This window comes from Crotalus tigris, unplaced genomic scaffold (genome assembly GCF_016545835.1).
Source record: "Crotalus tigris isolate CLP2741 ecotype Arizona unplaced genomic scaffold, ASM1654583v1 scf7180000024339.11422700, whole genome shotgun sequence".
NCBI lineage: Eukaryota > Metazoa > Chordata > Lepidosauria > Squamata > Viperidae > Crotalus > Crotalus tigris.
This window is the reverse complement of record NW_024100509.1, coordinates 3,859,360-3,880,268: the sequence shown is the minus strand read 5'-3', so window position 1 is coordinate 3,880,268 and position 20,909 is coordinate 3,859,360. Positions and strand designations below refer to the sequence as shown.

The 20,909-nt window shown below is 41.5% G+C and overlaps 1 protein-coding gene across 1 annotated transcript in view; it reads left to right on the top strand.

Annotated features, from left to right (window-relative positions):
* PFDN1 (prefoldin subunit 1) overlaps positions 1-19,012 on the top strand; it is a 55,297-nt gene extending 36,285 nt beyond the window's left edge. The window contains exon 4 of the mRNA XM_039325858.1: positions 18,774-19,012. Within this exon, the coding sequence (XP_039181792.1) occupies positions 18,774-18,857 (84 nt within the window). The 3' untranslated portion in view covers positions 18,858-19,012. The remainder of the gene's footprint in view (positions 1-18,773) is intronic.
* Positions 19,013-20,909: the final 1,897 nt, after the last annotated feature.

Genomic DNA, 20,909 nt, shown 5'->3' with positions numbered 1-20,909 from the left:
TTTGTGTTTGTCCTTTTTGTCTTTTAGTTTGTTAGTGAGTTCTTTGTGCAGCCATGCTGGTTTCTTCTTGGATTTCTTGTTTTTCTTTTTCTGAGGTATTGTGCTGGTCTGGGCTTCTGTGATCACGTTTTTCAGGGCTTCCCACGTTTCCTGGGTTGTTTTCCCCTTTAGGATTTTAATCCATGGGATTTTTCCTAGGTTCTCTCTTAGTTTGTTAAAGTCAGCTCTTTTGAAGTTTTGGACTTTGGTTGGATTGTTTTCTATTGCTGGTGTTTGCATTATATTAAATTCTAGTATGATGTGGTCACTTTCGCCCAGGGTTCTGGTATTTTCAATTCCCTCTATCACTTCTTCTCTGTTTGTAAGGATTAAGTCCAGTATAGCTTTACATCTAGTTCCCTCCTCCACCTTTTGAGTGACAAAGTTGTTGGCTAGATTGGTTAGGAATCTATTTGATCTCCTGCTCACTGCAGAGTTTGTCTCCCAGTTGATATCTGGGTAGTTGAAATCTCCCATTACTACTGTGGTGTGCTTCCTGCATGCATTTGTTGGTTGGTTGGCAAAGAGTTCCTCTATTTCATCTGGTTGATTGGGTGGTCTGTAATAAACACCTATGGCAATGTCACATGTTTTCTTTTATATTGACCCATATACTTTCTAGACAGATTTTGTCTTGGATCATGTGCATTTCTGCAGCTATGTAGTATTCTCTTACATATAGTGCAACTCCCCCTCCTCTTTTTATAGACCTGTTTCTTTTGAACAATTTGTATTCATCCATCTGTCCATTCTATTCATGAGTTTCGTCCCACCAGGTTTCTGTAATGCCAGCTATGGTCATTCCCTCCCTCGTGCACTATTGCTTTTAGTTCACCCTGTTTATTCCCAAACCTTTGAGCATTTGTATATAAGCATTTAAGACTTTCATGCCTGTCCATGGGGGTGTTTCCTGTGTCTCCTGGTTGTTGTTTGAGTTCTTTTTTTTTCATCTCTGCTTACCTCATAATTTGATTTGCTTTCTTGGGATTTATGATTGGTTTTGGGTTCTAGAGATTCTAGGGATTGGTCACCCTTCCCCCTCAGTTTTAGTTTAAAGCCCTCCGGATGAGTTGGGCCAGTCTTTTTCCAAGTACATTTTTGCCTGTTTTCGTGAGGTGTAGCCCATCTCTTGCCAATAGTCCTTCGTGTAGGAAGTGCAGTCCATGATCCAGGAAACCAAAGTTTTCTTGGCAACACCAACCCTTTAGCCAATGGGTTATTTTTAAGATCCTCAGATGGAGAACAGAAGAAATAGCATTCTCTGTAGAGCGATTTGGTCGGTAAGCAAACCGAAGCGGGTCAAATGGTGGCTAGATACAATAATGTCTTTTATCAGCTTCTCAAAGCATTTCATATTGATAAGATGTCAGTGCAATCGGACAGTAATCATTGAGGCCTGTAATTGTGGACTTTTTTGGCACTGGTAAAATGATGGCCGTCTTAAAACACAATGAGACCACTGCCTGCTGCAATGAGAGATTGAAAATATCTCTAAGAACGCAAGCCAGCTCATCTGCACATTCCCTAAGAACTCGCCCAGGGATATTATCTGGGCCAGCTACCTTCCGAATGTTAACTTTGTGCAGTGTTTTCCGGACGGAGGTGACATTAAAGCTAAGCACTTGCTTGTCAGGATGGGGCACAGCTTTCCTAGCAGGAGTGCCATTTGATGCCTCAAATCTTCCAAAAAAATGTATTCAGCTCGTTTAGGAAGTCTGTGTCATCCTTGCATCTCGATGGAGCCACTTTATAATCTGTAATGGCTTGGATTCCTTGCCACATGGGTCTGGTGTTTGTGGGTCCTGAAAAAAGTTCTGAATTTTCTGGCAATGGGCTTGCTTTGCACCTTTAATGGCACTTTGCAAATTAGCTCTGGCTGTTCTAAGTGCCAGCATATCGCTAGATTTAAAAGCCACATTCCGTGCTTTCAGCATCTTGCGGACCTCATAAGTCATAATATAAAATGAAAATAAAAAATATGGTACATAATATAGTGGAGGTACATCTTAACATTTGATTCAGATGTTCTTGCTTTTAACCTATTTCTTTTGGAAGATTTTTATCCTTGTATTGTTTGCAGTGATGAAGGATTTTAAATATACATCTAAATAAAAATGCACATATTCATAGAATTCCCCTGGTCTGGATAAAAACAACATCTTATTGCTGGATAGTTGTATTCCACCAGTATAATATTATACACGTGCATAGTTCTAATGTTCCCAGTGGTTAATGGAATTCTAAATCTTTTGATTTTGTGGCTGCTATTATCTAGTTTTCTAACTGTTCACAATAAAAGAATGCCTATGAAGCTAGTAGTGCTGCTGAGATCCTTGTTCCCAATTTACTAATTTACAATTGTAAACTAAATTAAAATCTATGCATTATTACACTTTTCTCTTTTTTTTAACTGGGGATTATAGCAGCTGAACTCTAACATATCTTAATACAGAATACCCGATGGTAGAAATGTGCTTTTGTATTGTAATCATGCTCTCAGAAACCATGGAGTGTAAAATTGCTTATTCTAACTAATCTTTCCTTTTTCTCATCAACTATTGCATAAAACAGAAAAATATTAGCAGATTATTATCTTAGCCCCACCCTCACTTCTTGAACTGACTGAATAGCACAATTAGAACAGCTAAAGCTGACAAAGCTCTGAATCATAATTGATAATCATAACTTTCAGGTGTGTGAATCATAAATTCCTGCATGATTCACACCTTGCTTTTAAATCTAGTTTACTTTGCTTGTAGTGATAAGAGGAAAAACATATTTTAAGTCCAAAACAAGCAGAAAATATGTGGAAGAAGCTCAGATACTCACCTCCCTAATTTACATGAATATAAAAAAAGGGTGAAGGTACAGCATAATCGGATTTGCAACTTTCTATTACTATAATTTAGTCTCAAAAATAGATTTGCTTTCCTGCACAATTGATTGCTGATCTGTCTACCTGGTGGGCTAACAAGATATAACATTAGTGTACCAAAAACATTAAGAGGGAGGGAGATGGGCAGTTGAGAAATATGAAATACAAATAAGTTTTTATTGATTCATATTGGATTTTAATGCTTTGGCTTTCATATGCATGATATATTTTAGAAAGAGAAACAAAAAGTAACTTTTGAAAATGTTGAGACTCATCTGTTTTTAACATTCTTGAAATAAAAACTTTATGTAACAGTTTTGCAAGAGATCCAATGTAGTCTCTGTTATAATAGAAATATTGGATTTACTGTCAGGAATGCTTTCTAAAGATACCCAGCTTTTACTTAGATGTATATTTGAGTAATAACATGATACATAATGAAATATAAAGCTATATAGGTTAAATATCTTTTAAAAAAAACCATCCTGATATACAGATGTGCAAAAAGAGAGAGAGAGAGAGAGAGAGAGAGAGAGAGAGAGAGAGAGAGAGAGAGAGAGAGAGAGAGAATGTGTGTGTGTGTATTCAGAATATTGAACACTGATTTTATACCAACTATTTATTAAATTTAAATCTCACCTGGGGGGGAATGATGTTCCAAAGGGAGAATGCTACCCCAGAAAAGGCTTTCCTTGTGGCTCCAACCAGATGAGGTTCCTTGGAAGATAGAACCTGCAACATGCCCCTCCTTGCAGAGCTGATATGATGGGTAAATGTAGCTGGGGAGAGCACTCTTGGTGCCGTGTAGGCATAACCAGCACTTTGAATTGGACCCAGAACTGGAATGGCAAACATTGCAGTTTGTGGAGCAGAGATGTAATATGTAGTTCTAGGAATACAAGTAACTGTGCATGCCACTGCATTGTGCACCAACTGAATTTTCCAGAGAGGAGAGGAACTGATTACAGTAGTCTGTACAAGTGACTAGGGCAGGGGTTCTCAACCTTGGCAACTTTAAGACTTGTGGACTTCAACTCCCAGAATTCCTCAGCCAGCAAAGCTGGCTGAGGAATTCTGGGAGTTGAAGTCCACAAGTCTTAAAGTTGCCAAGGTTGAGAACCCCTGGACTAGGGCGTGAATGAATGAGAGTAGAGATCCAGGAATGGGCATAACATGAACTGGCACAATGACCTTCCCAGCTATGACTGCCAACTACTCCTTGAGCTGGAATTGTGTGTCCAAATCCCTCCCTCCCCAAACTGCACACAGATTTGCTTTAGAGCACTAAAGAAGGTAAATTCCTAGATTCAGGCAGCCTCAAAACTGAAAACCACTCGGTCTGGTCAGGTTTGAATTGGAGCCTGTTGTTCCACATCCAAACCCTACAACCTCCAGGCATGTAGATGCCACATCAACAGCATTCCTTACTTTTCCAGGGATGGAGATGTACAGCTGTGTATCAACACAGTACTGATGATACCTCTCCTAATGGTGACAGGTGACCTCACCTAGCAGCTTCATGTAACTGTTAAACAGGAACAGAGAGAATATCAAACCCTGCTGCCCTCCACATGGTAGGGGTTGAGGGTAGGACCACCTGCTGTCAATCAGCAGTCCTAGAACTGGCCTCAGGGAAAAAACAGAGAACCAGCCCAAAATAGTACTGCCCATTCCCAGAAGTTGCTCCAGTAGCATGCCATGGTTGATGTTATCATAGCTAAAAACGGAATTGATTCTGAAACTAGAAAAAGATACTTGGCACGATAGTTATCTGTTTTTCATGTAGATGGTGGACATTAATATAGAAAACGTGTTGTAAAAGAGGTCCCCCGGTTCAAAACCAGGCCGTGGGAGAAATGGGCAGGCACACGAGCGTGCAGCTCCATTTGTGTGAGCGGCGGGTGCTTGCACTCACGTGCGAAGCTCCATTCACACAAATGGAGCTCTGCACGCAAGGGCATGAGTGGAGGATGCACACGCCTGCCACTCGCCCCCCCTCCCGGTGCCAGGGCGGGGAGCTGGAAAGGTTGGGAACCACTGCTGTACTGTAGAAATAATCAAATTATCACAGTGTTGTCCAAATCCATGGTGTGCTTCTGATATATATTGTTCTCTGAAACCTATTTGGAAAGTCTCCAAAGGGAGACTTTGTATTGTTTCCCGTTACGATCCTGTTTGTTCCTAACTATAACAACAGAATTACAGTACTGTGGGTTTTTCTCCCTCCTTCTATCTAATTAGCACTTTGTAGGTTAATGTATTTCTATTTGAATAGATGAGGGAATTGAAGGGGAACTCATCAAATTCGCAAATGACACCTAACTATCAGGAGTAGCCAATATCCCAGAAGACAAACTCTGGATCCAAAAAAACCTTGACAAACTCGAACAATGGGCCCTATCCAACAAAATGAGTTTCAGTGTGGAGAAAAGCAAGTCTTATACTTAGGCAAGAAAAACCAAAGGTACAAATACAGATTGGGCAAGACCTGGCTTGGAGGCAGTAACTGTGAGAGGGACCTTGGAGTCCTGGTGGATGATCACTTGACTATGAGCCAGCAGTGTGCAGCAGCAACCAAAAAAGCTAATACAATCTTGGGTTGTATAAACAGAGGCATAGAATCAAGATCACATGAAGTATTAGTACCACTTTATAAAGCTCTAGTAAGACCACACCTCAAATACTGCAGCCAATTTTGGTCACCATATCACAAAAAAAAGATGTTGAGAGACTGGAAAAAATCCAGAGAAGAGCAACTAAGATAATCAAAGGCCTGGAGACCAAAACATATGAAGAACGTCTGTGGAACTTGGGTTTGGCCAGTCTAAAGAAAAGATGGGGAGATATGATAGTAGTGTTCCAGTATCTGAGGGATTGCCACAAGGCAGAGGGGGACAGGTTGTTCACCAGAGCACCAAAGGGAAGGACGAGACACAATGGTTGGAAACTGATCAAAGAGAGAAGCAATCTGAAATTAAGGAGAAACTTCCTGACAGTGAGGACAATCAACCAGTAGAACAGCTTACCCCCAGAAATCGTGGGCGCTCTATCACTGGAAGTTTTTAAAAAGAGACTGGACAGTTATCTGACTGAGATGGTACAGGACTTCCTGCTTGAGCAGGGAACTGGACTAGAAGATCTCCAAGGTCCCTTCCAGCTCTATTCTATTCAAACTGCAGTGATTAAGAATAGAGTACTGTGAGCAAGCACTGGGAGTCATGGGAGAGAACACAATGCTCAGAGCCTCAAATGAAGATGTTTTAAAACAGCGGTCCCCAACCTTTCCAGATTCCCAGCCCAGCCCAGGGAAGGGGGCCATGTGAGTTGCAAGCAGATGTGCGCATGCATTCAGCTCTATTTGTGCAAGTGGCACATGTGCACACCCTCCACTCATGCAAAAGGAGCTTCACGTGTGTGTGTGTAGGCCGCTTGTGCTTGCGCCTGCACACAAAACCACTCACGTGAGCAGGAGAAACATGCGCGAAGCTCCACTGGCACTAGTGGAGGGTGCTTGAGCAGAGGGCATTTGGACTTGCATGCAAAACTCCACTTGTGCAAACGGAGGGCTCGCTTGTCCTTTTCTCCTGTGACCCAGTTTCGAACAGGCCCAGCATGATAGTGGGCCGGGGGGTTAGGGACCTCTGTTTTAAAGGACACTGGGTCTGCCTGATCCACTTTCTAAAGAATATTTAAATGTGTAAAGTAAATAAAGAGGAAGGAACCAGTTATAAAGATTTAGAAATAAATGCAAAATGTTTACCTGGATTTTGAAAGAAGATTAAAAGGATTAAATTTAGAATATTGCCTCACTTAAAGTATTTTTCTAATTAAATAAACAGATAACATATATCTCTGTGCTAGCTTCAGCAGCACGTATACTAAAAGTACACATCTCTGGGAAAGAAGAATGTTTAAATTTGGTAAAGATGATGGCTGACTGTATAAAAATGAGATAAGTGGAAAAAGAAGGGAAACGTGAAATTCCGAGAAGATCATGTGATTACAGAATTATAGAGAGCTGAAAGGACTAAGGCGGGTAGGCAACCTTGGCTCTTTTATGACTCGTGGACTTCAACTCCCAGAATTCCTGAACCAGCCATGCTGGCTCAGGAATTCTGGGAGTTGAAGTCCACGAGTCATAAAAGCCAAGGTTGCCTACCCCTGGACTAAGGTGTTATGGACAAAGCCTCTCATTTTTTACTCCCCTTTTATGGATTACAAGTTTGAAATAAAAGTGGTCATTATAAAGGAAGTGAAAACTATGGAAAGAGAAAAGAGGCTTGTTGAACCACTCAGAAGAATATATTTGTATTCTATTATATATATATTCAAATTCTACTATAAACAATAAATTCATAAAAGAGCATACATTCCATTGGCTAGCAAGATTATGTGTATAAAATTGACATATATTGAAGTACCCATAGCAAAAGGTAAAATAACTGTACTTTTGCAGAATACTGAACTGTTTTGGGGGGCTTTGAACTAAAAATGGAAAGAGCTAAAATGACAATTTTTAGACTAGACACTTCAAAAAATGTTGAATAAAAAGGAATTATGAAGAGAGATAACTTTATAATAGGTGTAATGAGGATCAGAAGTCACTTTATTTTTTCTTTCTTTTAATTCTATTGTTCCCTGCACATTTTCTCTTCTTTTATATACAGTATTCTTTTTTTCAAGTAAAAATTCTCAATAAAAATTATTGCTAAACAACCTTTTTCCAGAATTTTAAAAAGAGCACGCTAAGAAAGTTAGTGTGCCATTCCAAAGGTATTTATTATAGAGGTTATTCCATTTGCCTTGCCTCTTAAAAAAAGGAGGCACCTATATTAATGGAAATATATTGTATGTTTTGCCTGAAAACCGTTAACTTAGTACACTTAATACATAGTAAATACATTGAGCAGAAGATCCTTTGCTGGAACATATTAGCATCTGCATTTCAAATATATTCTAGTTTTATTTATCATAATACTGTAATACTGTTGTTTGTGTTGTGTCTCATCTTGACAACATTTCTTGTTTTATAGTCAGCATAATGTGGCTCTGAGAGCTAATTTCTCTCAGGATAAAAGAAAGCCAATGGGTTCAAACACTGAGAAGATAAAGCCCAGCTACTCTGTTTGTATAATTTCAGTTCTGAAGCTTTAATCTAAAAATGGAAAAAATATTTAGCCTTGTAGAAACCATGCTATAAGGCAAAATTGCATTGTGAGGCATGAATCTGAGCTCAAATCATATAGCCGTTGTTTGGAGAAGAAACTCCAATTTGAGATCACAATAACTATGGTTTCATTAATAGACTGGACACATAGTTATCTGTTGATAATCTGATATCTAATGATTTTTGTTTACTTCCATTTAAAACACTGTGACAATAAAATAACAAGAAATTGGACAAATTGCTTCTTCAGTGAGTCTGCTTAATGGGGCCAGAGCAGGTATGCAGATATGTTAAATAATCTGTCTTCAGTGTGATTTGTTGATGCAATTCAAGTCCATCATTATTTTACAATCTTATAAAGAAAAGGTTTCACTATTATATCTATTTTGTAAAGATTGGGAGAAATTAAGAGTATGATAAATATAATGTAATGTAAAATGCAAGAAATACATCTGAATATTAGTGTTACTCTTTTAGGAACAACTGAGTAGTAGACCTAGTGTATAAATTATCTCAGGACAAATCTGCACCGTTTAGTAAAATGGGCGCCCAGGCTAATTGCCATCCAGTTAGCAGATGTACAGTGGTTTTGGTGAAAACGTTGGTTCCAACTGCCCTGCCTTTAAATTTTCCAAGAACACAGAAAATCCACTTAAGAGCCATCACTGAAGATAACTGCCTTGACATAAATTGGTGAAGCCACTGGACAAATAAATAATTTGGTCATATCAGTCTATGTAAGATTACTTATTTATATGCCTTGTAATACAGACATCTTAGACAGAGTTTGGAGCATGAGGAAATGTGATTGGATTCTTCCCTGGTTTATTTTCATCTGATGTTTGTTAAATGTTCAGATCTTGGTTCATAGTCAGCTTTCTCTGAAGAAGAATTTGAAGCAATTGTAGCATATAGGTAGCTTTAAAAAGAGAGAAAGAGATATAAAGAAAGCTTAACATTACTGAGCATATTTGCTTATTTATTCCTTATTTATTAACATGTATAAATTTAGGTATGCAACAGCACACTTTGTATGCTCACTATTAACCTTGTAAGATAGTGCCATTTGAATTCAATTAAAAATAGCTTATGTAACAGATATTTATAGTTTTAATTTATGATGTGTTGGATTTATTATTGTTGTAAATCTTTTGATTAAGTTTTGATTTTAAAGTAGGTTATGCATTTTCTAAATATGTTAATTAAATTTCACAGTCTTTGTTGTTAAAAAGTACTACTTTAAAAATGATTCTTTAGTTGCTCTGAGACCAAGGGGGCATTTAAAAATTCTAACGCTGACAGCAAGTACAGCAGGTCAATTGAGGCCACAGTAATCTCATGGCTCCTATCTGATATCTCATTTTGGAACTCAAGTCTTTTTCTCCTTCTTGAGGCCAAGGAGAGACATTCAAATAAATGAGTATGCTGTCATAACTCATAAGATAATCACTTTCCTGAAACGTGTCAGAGGAATGTAAAAAATGAGAAATGTTAACTTTAGAAATTCAGACATTCTCAGCCAGGTCTTTTTATTTGTTTATTTATTTTGAGGTAAAAGTCACAAGACATTACATCAGAGGATTTTATTCAAGGCAAATGCCTCATATCCAAGCTTCCTTGTAGAAAGGCATCTGGTTCCAACACTTCACATATAAATGAATCTGTTTGTGATTATATAAGTAGCTAATCTAGTAAGAGCATCCTTAGAGATGCTGTCATCTAACTATATAGGAACTTCTAGTCAGATCTGGCCCAGCTTGGTCCCTTAGGAAAGAAACTCTCAAAACTTCATTTGAAGCAAAAAGGCTACTTTTACTAAAAGCCAAGTGGTTACAGTGAGCAAAGTCAGATTAACAGTTTGCGCACTAAGATTCCCTAGTTAACTTCCCCTTTTCTAGTCCACTCCTGTTATCTTGCCATTGTCCAGTCATAGTCGAAGAAGATGTTTTGGTAACTGTCACTGCAAAGGTTGGATAGATGGCAGAGGTGTTACATTCCATTCCCATGTCCTCAGCCTTGGGATGTCTCAGATGGCAGAAAGATTGCTTTCTATTTCCCCCTGTCTTCCTTTTGGTCTGTCTCCTTGTCTCCCCACAGCTCCCTCTCCCCATGGCTTATGACAGACTGGCATCTAGCGAAGCATTGGTGTGAGCGAAGGATGGCAGCTGTGACACTTTTTTTGACAGTTTCATTCTGATGGACCTAATAGATCAAGCAGTTAAAAGCAGAAGACAAACCTATTGTTCAATCTGGGGTTCCTTCTAGATTCAGAATTCTAGTTCAAAGAGCAGGTGGCAGTCGTGGCTTGGAGACCTTAGCACAGTTTCATCTAGTGCTCCAGTTGGGCCCAGTCCTGGATTGGGAGGCTCTGCTCAGTCACTCATGTCCTAGTCATCTGCATATTGGCTTCTCTGTAATAAGCTCTATATGCATCAAAAGGCCCATCCTGTAGTACTGGTGACAGGGGAGTACAGGGCCCTAGTTGTAGGCTGCTGTTGTTTAATGCCAGGTCCATTGTCAACAAAGCCCCCCTTGTCCGTGATTTAATATTGGACAGCGGGGCAGACCTGGCATGTATAACCGAAACCTGGCTGGGCCCTGAGGGGGTGTTTCCCTCTCAGAGATGTGCCCGGACGGGTTTGTGGTGCTTCATCAGCCTCGACATCAGGGCAGGGGTGGGGGAGTGGCAGTCATCGCTCGGAAGTCCTTGAGCCCTCGTGGGATTCCTGCCCCGGAGGTTGTTGGGTGTGAGTCCCTCCTATTGAAGTTGGGTTCATGGGTTCAGTTGGGCTTGCTGCTGACGTACATACCTCCCAGCTGCGTTGCAATAGCCCTGCCTGCATTGCTGGAGTCAGTAGCCGGGTTGGCGGTGGAGTTCCCCAGACTTATGGTACTGGGGGACTTTAACCTGCCATCACTCGGCGATCGCTCAGAGGCGGTGCAAGAGTTCATAGCTTCCATGGCAACCATGGACCTGACCCAGGTAATCCAGGATCCGACTCATAGGAGTAGTCACACACTCGACCTTGTGTTTCTCTCGGGGCAATGGAGACATGATCTGGAATTAAGGGGAATAGAGATCTCTCCCTTGTCATGGACAGATCCTTTCCTATTGAGGCTGGACTTCAGAGCATCACTCCCCCATCGCAGGGAGAGGGAGCCGACTAGGTGGTTCCACCCCAGGCACCTAATGAACCCAGATCGGTTCCAGGAGGAGCTTGGGGAAATACCTGACTCCCTTGTCCACAACTCGTCCGGGTCCCTGGTTGCGGCCTGGAATGAGGTGGCGTCCAGGGCCCTGGATTGAATTGCGCCTTTGCGATCTCTCTGTGGTGGTGGTCCCCGGAGGGCGCCTTGGTTTACTGAGGAGCTCCGGGAGATGAAGCGCCACAAGAGACGTCTAGAGCGATGTTGGAGGGCCAGTAATTCTGAATCTGACCGATCACTATTAAGAGCCTATATTAGGACTTATTTAGTGGCGATAAGGGCGGCAAAGCGTGTTCACTTTTCCGCACTTATTGCGTCCGCAGAATCTCGCCCGGCCGCCTTGTTTAGGGTGACCTGCTCCCTTCTTAAAGTGGAGGAGGCGGAGGAACCCTTGCAGGGGAGAGCTAAGGAGTTTGTTCAGTTTCTTTCGGACAAAATCGCTCAGATTCAGAGAGACCTGGATTCCGACTGGGCAGTGCCAGCCGAGTTGCCGGGGGCTGGTCTTAGTCATGTTATCTGGAGCGAGTTTGAGCCTGTGACCCCTGATGAAGTGGACAAGGCCGTGAGGGCAATGAATGCCGCCACCTGTTTATTGGACCCGTGTCCCTCCTGGCTGGTTTCTGCCAGTAGGGAGGTGACACGAGGCTGGCTCCAGGCGATAATCAACGCCTCCTTGATGGAGGGGTCTTTCCCGCAACCTTTAAAGGAAGCGGTGGTGAGGCCCTTCCTCAAGAAGCCTTCCCTGGACCCAGCTGTTTTGAAGAACTTTCGTCCTGTCTCCAACCTCCCCTTGGTGGGGAAGGTTGTAGAGAAGGTGGTGGCGTCCCAACTCTTGCGATCCTTGGATGAAACTAATTATCTGGACCCTTTTCAATCTGGTTTCAGGCCCGGCTACAGCACTGAGACTGCTTTGGTCGCACTGACCGATGAACTCTGGCGAGCCCGGGATAGAGGTTATTCCTCTATCCTGGTGCTTCTTGACCTCTCAGCGGCTTTCGATACCATCGACCATGGTATCCTTCTGCGTCGTCTCGGAGAGGTGGGGGTGGGCAGCACCGTATTGCGGTGGTTGTCCTCCTACCTCTCTGACAGGTCGCAGTCGATGTTGGCGGGCGGACGGAGATCGACCCCTAGGCACCTCGATCATGGGGTGCCTCAGGGCTTGGTCCTGTCCCCCCTCCTTTTTAACATCTACATGAAACCTCTGGGTGAGATCATTCAGCGACACGGGGTGAGGTATCATCAGTACGCGGATGATACCCAATTGTATATCTCCACCCCGTGTCCTTTCAGTGAAGCAGTTGACGTGATGTGCCGGTGCCTGGAAGATGTGAGGGTCTGGATGAGGGTGAACAGGCTTAGACTCAACCCTGACAAGACCGAGTGCCTCCCAAAGGTCAACTGGATGGTCCATCATTAGTCCTGGGGGGGGGCAAATTTACCTCCCTCAGTGCAGGCATGCAACTTGGGTGTCCTCCTGGACTCACAGCTAAATTTGGAACAACATTTATCAGCTGTGGCCAGGGGGACCTTTGCCCAGGTTCGCCTGGTGCACCAGTTGCGGCCTTATTTGGACCGGGAGGCTTTACTCACGATCACTCATGCCCTTGTCACCTCAAGACTGGATTACTATAACACGCTCTACATGGGGCTACCCTTGAAGAGCGTTCGGAGGCTGCAGTTGGTTCAGAATGCAGCCGCGAGAGCAATTGTGGGCGCGCCAAGGTACACCCACGTATCACCTATCCGCGAGCTGCACTGGCTTCCTGTGGGTCTCCGGACGCAATTCAAGGTGTTGGTTATCACCTTTAAAGCCCTTCATGGCATAGGGCCAGGTTACTTACAGGACCGCATTCTGCCGCACAGTTCCCAGAGACCGGTGAGGTCCCATAAATTGGGCCTCCTTCAGATCCCGTCGGCCAGACAATGTCAGCTGGCGGGCCCTCGGGGAAGGGCCTTTTCTGTGGTGGCTCCGACCTGGTGGAATCAACTTCCCCCCGAGGTTCGAACTACTCCCACCCTGCCAGCCTTTAAGAAAGCCATTAAAACTCTCCTGTTCCAGCAGGCCTGGGGCTGATGTCCCGGGGGGGGGGGGTGGCGGGATATGATCGGACACGCTATATGAATGTATTTGTTTTATTGACAGATTATTGTTTTAATTTTGTACACCGCCCTGAGTCCCTTGGGATTGGGCGGTATATAAATTTTAGAAATAAAATAAATAAATAAATAATGCAGCTGCTGTTGAAGAGTATCTGGAAACTTCAGCTGGCGCAATTTCCAGAAGAGCACATATCACACTTCTGTTCCAGGAGCTGCATTGGCTGCCAGTCTGCTTCCAGGCCCAATTTAAAAGCAGTTTTTAACATTTAAAGCCCTTAATGGCATATGGGACTGGGTTCTTCTGAGGGACCATCTCTCCCCAATTACATCAGCCCATCCCATTAGATTGGGCAGAGAAAAGATACCAAGTCAGGTTAGCTCCATCTCTGTTAAATGTTCCAGCAGTTCCTCAAGACCTGATTATGACACGTGGTCTGGGGGATGCCAGGGAACCAGAGACATTCATGGATGACTCTTCTGTGGTTGATATATTTACTCTCTCCATGTGGTTTGTATATTTAATTTTTTTGGTATTCTAATTTTTAATAATGTTTTTATATTTTTATAATGATTATTTTTATATATGGTTTTGTTCAATTGTTGTATGCTTCCCAGAGTTGCTTTTTGTGAGATGGGTGGCCATATAAATTTGCTGAATAAGTAAATAAATACAAAGGTGATATAATGGCAAAATTCCTAGTAACAAGGCTTATTTTATATTTAAACAGGAACCTGAGGTCCACCAGTCACCGTCCTAACTAGTTTAGTATTTGGCATAATAAGCACATATCCAGGCAGTCCTTAAGTTAAAAGTGGGACCGGGACTAGGGTTGCTAAGGGACATGGTAGTAAAGTGGGATGTCCTGTGATCACATCAAATGGCAATCCAGGCAGTTCTGATTGCCTAATCCCAGGATATGTTGGGTCATTAAGAAAGAAGCAGAGGGACTCGGTAAGAAGTGCAGGAGTGAGGCAAAGATTTTGGGGAGGGCCAGCATAGGCCATGCATGAGAGGGAGGGGGGTGCTCCCTGTGGTGCAAGCTTAGAAAGGCTGGGGAATTTGGGTGCAGAGTGCATGTGATTGCAGGGAGACTGTGGTGTGTGAATGCAGGGAGGGTCATCTCCCTGTGTGTGAGGGACCATGGAAAGGGCATGTGTGAGGCTTGTGAGTGTGCAAGTGCAGGAAGGCTGTGGAAAGAGTGCATGTGTGTTTGTGTGTATATGTGCCTGTGTGATCACAGGGAGACCAAGGAAAGAGTGCATGGGGTACATATGTATGTGTGTGAGCACAGAGAATCTGTGGAAAGAGTGTGGGGGTTCATGTGTATTGCAGGGAAACCGAGGGAAGAGGGCATGTAAGTACAAGCTAGTTGCCAAGCACCTGAATGTGACATTGCAGACATTGCAACACTCGTAACATCCCTTCACCCCTCCAGTGGTATGTTGAACAATTGGTGAATGAATGATTGTAACTCAATGACTGCCTGGTAAGAGTCCTATTAAAAAAATAGTTTTTAGAAATTTGACATTCTAAAGTCTGACTCATTGATACTTCCTGGGTGTGTGGAATTCCTGCAGAGTGACTTGTCTGAATTCTTTCTTGTTTAAATACAATTACTTATAGATTTTACTGTGTATTGAAATTTGTTGTTCTCATAGAAATGTATTGAAAGTAGCATGTTACCTGATTGAAGTTGTGAGCCACAAAACTAGCTATGTATGCCATATCTACCCTGGATTCTTTTCTTAGCCAGTTTTGTTGTATACTTTACACGGATGGAAACTAACCAAAGAGAAAAGCAACCTAGAACTATGGAGAAATTTCATGACAGTTAGAACAATTAATCAGTGGAACAACTTGCCTCCAGAAGCTGTGAATGCTCCAACACTGGAAGTTTTTAAGAAGAGACAGCCATTTGTCTGAAATGTATAGTGTTTCCTGCCTGAGGGGGGGGGTTGGACTAGATGACCTCCAAGGTCCCTTCCAGCTTTATTATTATTGTAGTTGTTGTTATTTCCTAAACAAAATTTAGTGCAATCTTGTTGAAGAAAGAGTGTCTTGGATGTGTTTATTGATTTATATTCATTGCCTATTAACTTGCACAAAGGCATCATACACTATAGGGCCAGCTCAGTTTCTAGCTGAGATTATGTTCTCCCAAAAAGCTTATTTCATGAAGAATAATATCTGTGATCCTCCGACAAGAATAATGTATCAGCACAATATTGTGCAGTATCTTTTAATAAGGAATTCTATTTCTTCAGTCTCATGAATTGTAATGGTCATATTGAATTAATTCAAAGTTGCCATAAGATTTATTTTTTGATTGAAGATTTCTAAAGACTTCTCATGCTTAGTTACCTGTACTCAGATGGAAGTACTTGAAACTAAAATTAGAAAATGTTCCCTGCCTAATGATTTGTCTAATATAGTCTAATACAGGTAGCCCTCGACTTACGACCATAATTGAGCCCCAAATTTCTGTTGTAAAATGAGTTTTGCCCCATTTTACAACTTTTCTTGCCACAGTTGTTACACAGTTGTTACTTCAGTTGATAAGTTAGAAACCTGGTTGTTAATTGAATCTGGTTTCTCCATTCACTTATCTTGTCAGAAGGTTGCAAAAAGTGATCACATGACCTTGGGACACAGCAAAGGTCATACATATGAGCCAGTTGCCAAGCATCTGAATTTTGATCACAGGGTCATGGGGATGCTGCAAAGGTTGTAACTATGAAAAGCGGTCATAAGTCACATTTTTCAGTACCGCTGTAACTTTGAACGGTCACTGTGTTGTAAGTCGAGGACTACTTATGTTAAAGAAATTGTGAAAGTGGCTTATAGGTAAAGTCAGAATTTACAGTAGCTGGAGACAGAATGGCTTCAAGAGGCAGTCAGTTCAAAATTATCATGGTATTCCAAATAGGAGAAGAAAGAAAAATGAAAGAAGAAGGAATATGGAGGGGTGAAGGGCTGCAAGGTTGCTCTTAGAAAAAGGGGATAGAAACAGTCTCTCTCTCTCTCTCTCTCTCTCTCTCTCTCTCTCTCTCTCTCTCTCTCTCTCTCTCTCTCTCTCTCTCTCTCTCCCTCTCCCTCTCCCTCCTTTCTCTGTCCCCTTCTCTTCTTCCCTCCCCCTCCCGTCTCTGAGTAGGATAGTTGTGATAGTACCTGACTTTGGATGTGGTTCAGCAGTGCCCTCTAAAGGGTTTGGGAAGTGAGTGTCACACCAGGAAGCCTGAAAAAAGGTTGTGCAAAATAGTTTGAGTATGAAGTGCTTGAAGCAAGACATGATTTGAACAAAATGTACCTCTTCTATGTGGTGCTATTTTAGAATCTTCCATGTGGCTCTAGGTCAGGGGTAGGCAACCCAAAACACTTAAAGAGCCACTTGGACCCGTTTCCCACCAAAAACAAAACACTGGGAGCCGCAAAACCATTTTGATATCTAAAATGAAGATAACACTGCATATATCCTTTTTTACCTTTATTATAGGTGTGTGTGTGTGTTTGTGTGTGTGCATGTGTGTGTGTGTATATATATATGTATATGTATGTATGTATGTATGCATGCATGTATATATATATATATATATATATATATATATATATATATATACACACACACACACACACATACACACACACACATACACACACAGGTAAAAAAAGGATATATGCAGTGTTATCTTCATTTTAGATGTCAAAAGGGTCTCTCTCTCTGTCTCTCCCTCTCTATCTGCCCTTGGTCTGCCACTCCTCTTCCCCCGCTCTCTTTCTTTCTCTCTCTCTCTTTCCTCTCTCTCTCTCTCCCCCTCTCTCTCTTTCTCTCTCTCTCTTTCTCCCCCCCCCTCTCCTATCTGCTGCTCACCTGACAAGCTTCAGGCTGTTGTCCAACAAGATCAGGGGTAGGCAACCTCGTCTCATTTATGATTCATGGACTTCAACTCCCAGAATTCCTGAGTCAGCCTAGCTGGGCTAGCTAGCTCTCTCCTGCCCTTCCTGCTTCCTGCAGAGACACAGCAAAGGGAGGAGCTCCGCCCAGTAAGCTTTTCAGCTCCTCGGAGAACACTGTGAGTGCACTCTCTTTTACACACACACACACACACACACACACACACACACACACACACCCAGAGAGAGAGATTGAGAGAGAAAGAGAGAAGCAGGGAAGCGCAAATCCTCTCTCTGTCTCTGTCTCTCTCTCTGCAAAGGCAGAGGAGGCTGGGAGCCGCAGGGGAAGGCTCAAAGAGCCGCATGCGGCTCCGGAGCCGCAGGTTGCCGACCTGTGCTCTAGGTGAACGGAATCCTATCTTGCCTCTTTCCATCAGTTATCTTTCGATATATTTTTTTTTCCTACTTGGGCTGCTAAGCAGCATTCATATCCCTGCTGTTCCTGACTTAGGCTGAGTGGGTTAATACTGAGCTTTGGTGGAGTTTTGGAGCAAATCATAAGGCATTTTAGCAGCACTTGGCGCATTCTGCATCTGACTACTTTTGAAGAAGGATAAGAGAGGGAAACTAGGATTTGCTAAAGAACTGTCTTGGTTGGACTGACTTTATTTGGAATTTACTCTACAATATGAAAAAGAATAAGAACCTTGTCTGCCAAGTGTAAGTAAAGCAAGAGCAGCTAAGTTTTCCCTTTTCATTTTTTTAAAAAAATAAATAACTGTTGCCCCAGTTGATTTCTATAGAAAAAGGAGGAAAATGTTTGTACTCCATAACCAGGCTTCAAAACAATTTGCCAGCGTCACCTACTCCTTAGGACAGTGTTTCCCAAACTTGACAATTTTAAGGCATGTGGACTTCAACTCCCAGAATTCCACGGCCAGCGTTGCTGGCTGTGGAATTCTGGGAGTTGAAGTCCTCATGCCTTAAAATTGTCAAGTTTGGGAAACACTGCCTTAGGATATGCTGAAGTCTTTATAGCTTTCATTTCTTACGATGAAAGAGAGTGTTTTCTTTTTCTCTTTTTCTTAATTATTTCTGTTTTTATATTTCTTTATACATTTAATAAAGTTATAAAACATAATTATTTCTTGAGTATTTTGGGGTCATTGTACAATACTGTATATATTTTTCTTTATATATTGATATGTATATATTTTAGATACTTCTGTGTCTGAAGAATAGTTTAATCTTTAATGTGACTTTGTCAAATGCATGAAAAAACATTTTATTAAAGATGATTTTGACAATTCTCATTTACTAGTGTGGAAAGTTCAGAGCAGAGTTTGATTTGCAGTGCTGAAAAAGATTTTGCCAAGTGAATCTTAAGTCTGTTTTCTTGCTAATTCCAACGCCTGCTGGCCTATCTCTCTCTATCTTATATTCTCTTGTTACTATTACCACTACTGCACTATTATTTTTTTGTCTTTCAGCAAAGGAAATCATATTTGGAACGGAGTGTAAAAGAAGCTGAAGATAATATCCGGGAGATGCTCACAGCTAGAAGAGCACAATAAGCTCCTTGTGTTTGGACTGAATAGTTGAACCCCTACTGTTAAACATTCAGAGATGCGTAAGATACGAAAAACTTGGTTTATGTAACTAGCTGCATCATGTCAACCCAACTTTGTATTTTGATGCACTAATAAACTACTGAATTTATATACCAGGACTGCTAAATGTGGCCTGAATTTGTTTCTTGATACAGAATAGAATAAAATTGAAAACATTTATTCAGTGAGAGTGGAGCTCTAGACTGGTGTTTTGCTTTTCTTCAGAAAGGCATGCAAAAGCCAGTAGATTTGGATTACTCAATAATATTGTTGTATTGGGAAAAGATGATGAGACTTCAGCACACGGTAGAGACAGGTGAAGCAGTACACTTCTTGCTTTCATTTTGCTGCTTTCAGGGACTGAAAAGCTTGTAAAAATGATGAAAAAATACAGAAAAATGCAAAGAATTAGGAAAATCCTCTGAACAGATACTGTTTTCTAAGACAGCTAGGTTTTGAGATGGCAATGGTTGGAGCATGGATGATTTTTACAATATAAGCAGTTTGGAACGATCAGAAAGGTTCAAAGCTGGCAGAGAACAGGTAAGCATGGCTTTTCAGTAAGGGAATATTTGTGTTTAAATTTCCCTATAGCTTTCTGCTAGATAAGTATCCAATGCTATTATATTGATAGCAGTCTTAAAAATAAATGTAATAGCATTATAAGGTTGCTGCCATCTTGTGGATGAGAGTTTTGTCACTCATTTCTGTGACTAGATTCATAGATCATGCTAAGTCAGAGATAGGCAATCTAATGTTCCAGCTGTTCCTGAATTATGTAATTCCTGGCATCCCTGATCATAATGTAATCCCGTTGTCCTGGGAGTTGCATGCTTTGGCAACAGCTGGGTCCCACAGCCTATGATGTATGAGCCTGATCATCTCATATTTTCTGTAAGCTCAGAATAGTGTTTTGGGGTTAGGGTTAGGGCTACATAATAACGTAAGTACAAAACTAATTTCAGTGTAACAATGTGAGAAAAAAGTGATTTAGACAATGGAGACACTATTCTAAATTGAGCACTGTTAAAATTGTCAGCTTTTCTGTTGGTCTTTGGGTTCTTGACTGGATATTTCAGTTATTTTTCTGCAGAATTTGGAATATCTGCTACAGTATAAACTTCTGCTATAAAGGATGCTATACAACTGATCAATATATAGTTCTGCCACCTGCTGTGAGATGCATTTTATTTTTAATATTGTTGTGATATGTTTGGTTATTCTAGCTATACTGCCTAAATATGTACTGTATATGCACGAATATTGAGCAAATTTAGGCAATCCAAGCAAAGATTTAGAGGACTAGATGGAAACAAAAGCAGTTAAGCTTTTATGCTGCTTTCCTTTCCACTAGTATATGAAAAAAGGAAAGCATGAAGCTTTTTAATTTTGGGCAAGCCAGTTTGTTACATCTGCATGTGGGAAAATGTGATTGTACATTTTCCCTTTATTATGCTGAACATATCAACAAAAGAAAACTTGCAAAGTATATGTGTTATGTGGGTGAACAGAGCAAAGCACACCCATGTTGCTTTGTCCTTATATACAAATCTGTTGAAATTATCTCAGTGGGAGGTCACTAACCATGAGAGATTGTTAGCAGACTCTTGCTGTCTAAGAATGGTTGCTAAGATGAAGCTGTGCAATGACTCACTTAGCATTGCTGGCTGTGGAATTCTGGGAGTTGAAGTCCACATGCCTTAAAATTGTCAAGTTGAGAAACACTGCTCGAAGAGGACCCCCAGTTTGAACACCATTGGCAGTATGGGGATACCTTCCTATTCAGAACCAAATATGACAAGTCCCCAGCTTCGAGAGCTCCCAGAACCCATAGCCACTCCCTTCCAGGCTCTTGCAGCCTCCAGACACTGAAAAATATTGACCGTACCACTTGGCCAGCCAGAGGTAGAGATGTTAAGTTCATTCTCTTATTTATCTGAAACACACACACACACAAACACAAACACACATCCCACATATAAATGTAACCCTCAACTAACTGCGGATCGTCTAGCT